The 8,924-nt window shown below is 46.9% G+C and overlaps 1 protein-coding gene across 10 annotated transcripts in view; it reads right to left on the bottom strand.

Moving 5' to 3' along the window:
* Positions 1–5,894: 5,894 nt before the first annotated feature.
* Positions 5,895–8,924, bottom strand: part of KIDINS220 (kinase D interacting substrate 220) — a 92,631-nt gene continuing 89,601 nt past the window's right edge. For all 10 annotated transcript variants that reach the window (XM_059132705.1, XM_059132708.1, XM_059132709.1 and 7 more), the window contains one exon: positions 5,895–8,870. In XM_059132705.1, the coding sequence (XP_058988688.1) occupies positions 7,608–8,870 (1,263 nt within the window). In that variant the 3' untranslated portion in view covers positions 5,895–7,607. The remainder of the gene's footprint in view (positions 8,871–8,924) is intronic.

Raw genomic sequence — 8,924 nt, 5'->3', positions numbered from 1 at the left:
CACACAGAAGAGCAAGTGTCTGACAGCCATGTGACAGCAACACTGCAAATAAAATGAAGATTTTCAACATAATGTGCAAGCTTTAATGAGTGGTCTAATTCATGAATAATAATAATAAGACATTTTTTTAAAAGTCAATAAATTTTTAACCAAAAATCCAACATTGTTCCAAAATAATTAGTAGGAACAAAGATGTTGGATGATAATTTTTTCTCTATAAATGTAAACACGGTTATAGATTATTTTTAAGATCTTTATCTTTCTAAAACAGACAGGAAGCTACTTGAGAGGCCCCAAATCCTATCTGAAAACGAATAGACAACGATGATGATATAGCAAAGAAAGCTAAAACTAAAATCTATCTTGGAAACTGTAAGAATGCATTCCTCTCTAATTAGCTGCAGAACAATAGTGATAAACGTAGCACGAAGAGTGGACATTCTGGAGCCGCACGGCCTGGGCCTGAATCATGGCTTCACCGCTCAGTAGTCATGTGACCTTGGGACTCTCTGAAACTCAGTTTCTCATTTGCAAATTGAGAGTAATAGTAATTACTTCATGAAGTTATTGTGAAGATTAAATTAGTTAATACATGTAGAGGTCTTAGAACATCGTCAGGTGCATGTACGCTCAATAAATCTAAGCTATTTTTATTATAATAAATGCATGACAATATGTTAAATATCCAAAATGCACGCAGAGGCGTAGTCCCCGAGAACGCAGAGTCAGCACCAACTGACTTTGGGAGGTCGGTGGAACGTCCATCACCGCCAGCTCGCGGCCGCCGCGGACGCCGCGGTCCGGCCCGGCGGCGCCACAGCCCGCAGCAGCACCGCGCCTTATCCGTCCGCACGACGCCATCGACTGTGCGGGGCCTTACTTCCTTACTTTAGGAAACGTTAAAGGAAAACGCTGCCGGTTGTCAAAACACTTCAGAAAAGTCAAACGTGATAAGAAAACACGCGTCTTGGAAGTGAGGAGGTGCGGGCAGGAAACCCCGGGAAGTGGTCCACAGAGCTCGACCACCGCCCGGCCGTTTCCAGACAAAGCCGCGGCCTGGGGTCTGACCTCCCGCCGCCTGGGGTCTCCGAACCAGCAGCCCCCGGCCTGGGGCCAGGCGCCCCCCGGGACCCCGCGCCGCCCCGTCTCACCGCGAGGAGAAGCGACCGAGAGCCGCCGTTCCTGCTCCGGGAGGAAGAGCGCTCGCCGAGCCCGGGGGCGGCCGCGCGGCGGGCGGGCTCCGGACGGGCCGAGGAGCGCGCCGCGGCCCCCGAGCTTGCCTGGCGGCTCCCTCCCGCGGCCCGCGCCGCGCCCGAGGCCCGTTTGGGCGGCGCGGGAAAGCGCGGGCTCGCCGGAAGCCGCCTGCGCGGGAAGCGCTCCTGTCGCTGGCGTCCGGCCGGCCGTGACGGGCGCCCCGCAGACACCCGCACGGGATAGAATGTGCGCCCGACGCCGGCCGGAGCAGGGGCCGCTGTGCTGGAAAACAGACGGTGGCGGCGCGGAGTCCGCCGCAGGGAAGCCCCGCAGGTGTCCCCGCCGCGAGGGCCCCCGCGCGCCCCGGAACGCTCGCTCTTCCCGCCGGGCGGCCGGGTCCCCGCGCCGCAGCCGTCCCCGCCGCTCGGCGCCGCCGCGGGGCCCAGAGGGCCGGGGCGAGGGGCGTGGGCCACCCCCTGGCGCGCTCCCCCGGCCCGGCCGCTCCCGCCCGCCCGGAACGCGCGCGGCGGCGCCTGCTGAGGCGGCGGAGGAAGGCGCGCGGGCCCGAGTCCTCACGTCGGCTCGGACGGCGGCGACCCGGCCGGGAGCCGGGAGCGAACTCGCCCCGCGCTGAGCGGCGAGACGGGCCGGTCGGCGAGCTCGGGCCGCCTCACGAACGACACTGCGGAGCAGCCCGCGGCGGCCCAGCCGCACCGCAGACCCTCGCGGCCGAGCGCGGAGCCACACGCTCGCTCCCCGCGGACTCACGGGACGCGCTGCGACGGAAGCGACAGAGCCGTGAGGCGGTCGGCGGGCAGAGCGAGCGCGGCTCCCGGACGGAGGACGCTGGAGACGGAGCCCGACCGGCGGAGCCTGCGCACCGGCCTGTCGCGCGGCCCGCAGCGGGCGTCCCCCGGCCACGCCGCAGCCCGGGCGCCGAGGAGACGCGCTCGCGCGGCGTCCGGCCCGCAGACACTCAGCGCCCTGAAGTGAACACAGACGAAGCACCTGCTTTGACGCCGCAGCGGCGCTACCTTGGACGACGGGCGTCCCCACAAGGTTCCGACGGGATTCGAGCGCAGGAGGGGGTGACAGACGCCCCCGAGCGACACAGGGCCTGGCACCTGGAAGCGACGGCGCGTCTGGCGCGTCTCGGGCCGGGCTGGGGAGACCCTGCCCCGGGGGGTCATTGTAAGCGTCGGGACAGGCTTCCGGGGGCCAGACAGGGAGGGGGCGCCCGTGGCGCGACAGGCTGGGCGCCGGCCCGACCCGCCGCGCAGAGCCCCGGCGTCCAGGCTGCCCAGGCCCGTGCGCAGGCGCTGCCCGGCCGCCGCGGCCCCGAGGTCCCCGCGCTAACCGAGTCCGAGGTTCGCTGTAAAAGCTGCTGGAGGTTCCGTCCCGTTGTGTCGTCTGAAGAAGGCTTCGCGGCAAAAGCGGAGAAATACATGACAACAGAAAAAAACTTAAGGTGGAAAGGAGCCAAAGAAGTCAGGTTAAAGGTAGAGGAAGAAAAACACAAAGAACTCAGAAAGAAAGTAACTGTTTTAGGAACACAGAGAGTTTAATGTGCATTAACGAGAACAATACACAGCGCGTGCGGTCTCAGAGACATGCTGGCCGAAACACATGCTAACAGCGGGAGCTGGAATTTTAAAAATAGCAATCTAACTTTTTATTAGGTATTTGACCAAGATGATGCTAGAAGATACAAATGCCGGGTTATGTGGAGTTCATTGACATGCTTTTTGCTATACATTTGGGCTTTCATCTAGAATTTCATAAACATAAAACTTCATTAAAACCAATTCAAACTTTACAACTACTAGGAAAGAAAACTGGCAGAGGTGAACATTTCTCTTCTCCAGCAACTGGTAGCAGGTTACTGAGTGGTAGGTAGTATCTTCTTGACCCCCTTAGGTTTGCTGAGGAAGCCGAGCGTGAGAAGCTAACCGAATTGTCACGAGAAATGGTCTAATGGGCAGGGTACTAAGACCTAGAGCCCTTGTTGCCTTGAAAGAAAACAAGGTAAATAAGTATAAAATATATGTTAAAATTAGAAAATGATAGTGGGTAATCAAGACCATCTTAGTTATTTCAAACAGCTTCTTAATTTGAAAAATATGGAGCATGTAACTCTAGATTTAAGAGTAGAGTGTCATTTATTCAAATTTTAATAATTCGATTTGATATATTATTTCACATTTTGTTAACTCCTGGCAAAACTAAGCAAGGGCTCCTGATGTCTATCACTGGTGTAAATAGCACTACAAAAACCATATTCAGCCTCAGAAAGTTCGGGACTTAAGCATGTTCTCTGTAAACAGAGGAGTGCTGACGACACTCCCTGGGCACATTCAGAATACCATGTGCTGGGGGACAATCACACCGCCTTTACCCCACAGTATGGTGTAATTAACGTTTCTGCCAACTTTGGTCCTCACTCCAGTGAGATCAAATCATCGACATTTTCATGGGCTTTTTAAAGAGTTGTACTACTAAAAGTCTAGAAATAATTGTTCTTTCTTCTCCAGGACCCTTTTATATTCTTAAAAATTCTTTATTTTCTTAATGCCTCACTGTAATGGGAAATTCAGGGTGGAACTAATCATACAAACGACCCACGTCCCATTTAGGAAGTACTCTGCTCTCAGTTCGAGTAAAGCCAAGTCAGTGAAACCTTTCGGCCACCGCAGGGACCAGGGCACAGCAGACTCAGGACGGTGTAAACCAAGACTGTGCTTTACTAGTAATTTTACTTGCAAAGCTTTGTTTGTGAAGTGGTTCATTTCCAGCGATGATTTTAGATGTTCTTACTTAACTCTGTTTCTTAAAGCGGTAAGAATACAAATTCTCTAATTGGTGAAAATTGTGTCCAACAACTGGCTTAAAACTAGTTGACTTTGAAAACTAATTTTTTTACATACCTTAGTTTAAATTGGATCCTCTGAAGATGTATCTATTTCAAAGGCCGCATTTTCTTCCTAGACATGAAAGGGTTTAAAATTACGTAAGATTTTAACTTCTCTTTCTAGTTAATCAGTCTCAACCAAGGATTCTCAACCTTTCTGAAGTGCTGAACCATTAAAAGACCATCCAGTGTGGGCTCACTGTTATATATAAATTTCTATTTTTCAATTAATTTTCATAATTATGGCCTATGCTTGAAATTATGGGGTAGAGAAGGGTAGGCGCACCACCACCTGGAAATTAAAAATACCATCATTTCAAATAGCCCGCCCCAGGCTAGATAGCCCTCACCAGTAACCCCAAGCAAGAAGTTTCCCCACCTGCTTCTTCCCTTCTGCCAAGTGTCAGCGTAAGTCTAGAAGAGCAGGTAGGGAATAAGGGAACCAAGATGTTCAGTCTCAAGTGTTGGCCAAAGTTAATTTTATCGTACCTTCCCTTTTACCTGCTTTTCCCTCAATGTCACTCATCCGCAAAGTGAAGGGGACAGTGACCTCTTTTCTGGGCAGTTGTGTTGATTTACTCAAGAGTGAGCCAGGAATTCAGAGATTTTTGAACTCGGGGATACTTCTAAATAGGCTGAGAATTCCTGGTGCAACCAAAAATTAAGTAGTCTTAAAACCTTTTAAGTTTAGTATTTTAGCCAGAAGAATAAAGAATTTAATTTCATTCAAACAGTATTTTCTAATGGTTAGTATTTGTAAGAAAAAAAAACATGATTAAAATGTATGTTACTGCAGCACTACAGCATGCAAATGATCTAAGGAGTTCTCAAGTTGAGAATTTCAGCAAATTTCTAAAATTACTTGGTTAGGCAATTAAAATTATTGACTGCTAAAACTTACATAATAAAATATAACACAAAAACAGATTTTCCCATCAATTTTGGAAATGTTGATTCAGTTACAAATGGTTAAATTTCCCAGAATTTGGGCGCTGACCTTACACCCTCAGCGCTGTGAAAATTCTATCAATTGAGAGATGCAATAGCTTCCTTCCATTTCCAGTCTCCCCTGCAGGAGGGCTGTACTCCTACCCACCATTCCACATGTCCAAGGTGAATGACTGGGCTTACTGTTCTGCTAAGTGAACAGAACTACCCACGGCTTTCGGTGAAGGCAGAATGGTTTATAAAATATGGTAAAACTCTAAATGACACAGAAGCGAAGGGACTGGCAAGATTAAAGCACCGATTTTCTTTTCTATCATGTTCCACCCAGCTTAAAGCAGAGTTTCGTATATGTGAGGACCAGACTGAGCTATACAGTATAAATAGATACACACACACACACACACACACACACACACACACATAGACATACAGATTCAAAGGGATGACGGTATGACTCAATACGCCATCTGGCTTGTCGACTTCTGTAACAGTATGAGAAGGAAAACTTTTCCATACTGCTCATATAATAATTAAGTTGACATCCTCCCAGGATCTGGACGAGCTGCTTCCTGCAGCTACAGAAATGCCTGGTGGAGTGTAGTGCTGTGGGGCACTAACGCCCCAGCACAGCACCGTTCAGGCTCGGGGACCGAGGAGCCAAGTTCCCTCCAAAGGACTAGCGGGGCAGCTCAGCACACGTCTGCCAGTTGTGCGACTGCTCCACGAACCTGAACATCTTTCACAAACTGTACACACATACGACAAAACAAACACACAAATTACTCTTTTATTTGTAATCAAATGTGAATCATCACTGTAGTGAATAAAAATTCATGAGTCAGAATAACATGCAATTTTTTTATTGTTCTCTAAATCTATTTGTACACTTAATACTCTAGTATTAACTTCACAAACAGCGTAAAGAATGTACGACAATGATATTAAGCTGCATCTACTCACCGGAAAAAGAACAAAATATTGCCTCTGAAATAATTACTAATTATACAATATTGTGAACTAAACCACTATAAATACTAAAATGTTAACATTTCAATATATAATGTCAATAACATCCTGCATTAAATTGGTTATGGTTAAAAACATTTGTTAAAGTCATGCAAAATAAACACTTTAAGGAAATGTTAGATTATACTCAAACATCAAGACAATGAAACCCCAAACAGCAACTATTCAGCACAATGACTGGTCAACTAAATAATTTATTCAGTGTATTAATAAAAATCTATTAAGTGAAAACTTTGGGTAATTGCACATTCTACGATCTCACCATCTACGATCTTATCTGTGACTGAAGATATACTGCCAAAATTAATTCTATATAAATAGGCTATGTTAAAACAACAACAAAAAAATTCAATGCATGATGACAGGGTCCACTTCTAGTCCATATGATACTTAAATGTGGTCATTCTCTTAACCCTGCTAACAATAAATGCAAAGTCTCACCAGTTTTATCTGCTTTTTACCCTTGCTTTGTTACATCTTAAAACTTCTTAAAGTATATCCTTTTTTACGGTCCTCCTCTGGGGTTAGCATGCTAGTTTTGGAATAGATGAAGTAGATGATATACTCTACCCTGGTATAGAAGGCATAATTTAATTTCACTTGATTAAATATTTCCTTGTCTTTGTCAAGTGACACTGACCTTTCTGATGTAATTATCTCCTCATTCTCTTGACCCATGAGTATCAGAGCCTATTATTACCCGTGTCTTCCTGATTCTCCAGAGAAAGAATTCATGTTTTTCCCTCTCACTGCTAGGCTAAGAAAAGTTGGGTACATGATTTAAGAGTCACAGAAGAGACCAGCATGGGTTCTCAAGCTGGTGGATGGGGTGAGAGCCACGTCTGGGATGTGGAAGCCAGCATCCAGGTCCCAGGCAGGTTCTCAGCCCCTCCCCACGGGCCACTCTCCTAGCAGCTCGGAAAGGTCTCATCACTGGGTCTCTATTTTGAACACTATTCATTCACCTTCTTATCAGTTTTTAAAGCCCTTGTTAAACAATGTGTCTATTATATACAACAATGGTTCTCTATTTATGCAGTAGTCTCTGGGCTACTCTATAACCTATAAATTCTTATCTTTTACCCTCGAAGAGCAAAATTTGCTTCTGGTTCATCTAATACCATGTCTTCCTTTGAATATTTGATGAGTGAATGTTATCCAAAAGGGGTCTCTAGCTTTCCATTTTCTTTGGCAAATCATGCCCTTTCTATCTAATAAGATATTTCTAACCTATTTTTATACTTAGATCTTGTCTTAAAAATTTTTATGAGGTTGTATGCCAATGCAAGTTCCAATAACAATAGTGAGTTTTTAAGCTTCTAATTACAAAGACAGTGGAGGCTGACTGATCCATCGCCCCTTCTTACACTTTCCTCTGTGTATAGTGTATGCTTCTTTTACCAAAGACCTTCCCGTTCATTATTTGTGAATGAAGCGTACAAAGATGGCATGCACGGATGGCTTCACTATAAATGTGGGTCAATTTTGTCCCAGGGGTAGAGTAATACTATTCTGCTTTTGCTCATTTCTCTTAAAGAATGCTTTCTCTTTCCTCTCCAAAGCCTGTACTATCAGAAGAGGCCACTGCATGGAGCTCTGAAGAATCCTTGGAGAGCCTCGTGTAACTTGAACGCTGGCTTCGCTTATGCGTCATGCTTTTGAGGTTTTCATTCTGAATTGCAGCTGGGTTGGAACTGGAACCAGGCCTCAGAAGGACCTGGGAAGTCTCCCTCGTTCCTTCCATTTCATCAAAATTCTGATTGGATCTGTTGGCCGGCGCACTGTTGTTGTTCAGAGTCATGGTACTGGGTGTTCGGTTCAGGTTGTAGGCTTTCTGACACGCTGGCCAGTTTTCTTCAGGACTGCTGGCTATCAAGCTACACTCGGAAGGGCTTTTCTTGTCTTCAGAACAAATGGACATCCGAGCTATAATTGGATCTTGCAGGCCGCTCAGGCTATGTGGTATCCCCCGTTTTCCACTGTGGCTATCATCTTCGAGCTCAATGAGATTTGCCTTTTCAAGCTGGGAATCATCAGCCCCTTCATTGTGAAGAGAATGATTGGGAGAACTTTCACTGGATCTCACTCCTGAATCAGATGAGTCTTTTTTGTCAAGGAGGGCATCTGACAAATACTCTTTGGCTTTAATGAAGGTTCTGATCGGCTCAGCACTGTGTTCTGGAGACTTTGATACTCTCTCTACTTTCCCTTCCACTTTTTTATCTTTATCATCTTTGAGCAGTGGAGTATTATCTGACTCTTCCGTCCCAGATTCATCCTCATCACTTGGAAGTTTTTGATAGCGCAGCCCACCTCCCTTAAGCTTCAACTCTGTCTGGAAGAGGCTGGACCTTTCTGAGGACTTCTTGCCAGGGAGCAGCTTACTGCCTGACTGGTCAGACTTCTCATCTTCTTCCGTGATGGGATCCAGGGGTGAGGCATCATTAGTGGAAACTCCTGATGACGAATAATCTATAACATCTCCCCTCTTCATTAAGAACGACTTCCTTCCATCATCTTGCTTTGGTTCACTATCCTTCCCTTTCTCTGGTTCTAGATTAGAGTGAATGGAGCCCCCTGATGAACTCTGACCCATATAGTACGTGCTATGTGGAGAAGATCTGCCGCTAATTGTTGTGGAACCTGCACCCCCTTCTAACTGAGACATCTGAGCAATATATTCTCTATAGGCATCTCTATACTCGGCCTGCACCTTATCAGTAAGCTTTGAAATTTCAATACTGGAATCCTGGGAATTGAGACTCGAAAGACTTGGGGTTCTGCGAGTTTGTGACTGTGAAGACAGAAAAAAATAAATTTAAGATTTCAAATAAGCAAAAAAAAAAAA

This window comes from Mustela lutreola, chromosome 9, assembly GCF_030435805.1.
Source record: "Mustela lutreola isolate mMusLut2 chromosome 9, mMusLut2.pri, whole genome shotgun sequence".
Lineage (NCBI taxonomy): Eukaryota > Metazoa > Chordata > Mammalia > Carnivora > Mustelidae > Mustela > Mustela lutreola.
Note: the sequence above shows the minus strand (reverse complement) of the source record. Positions and strands in the feature narration are given on the sequence as shown.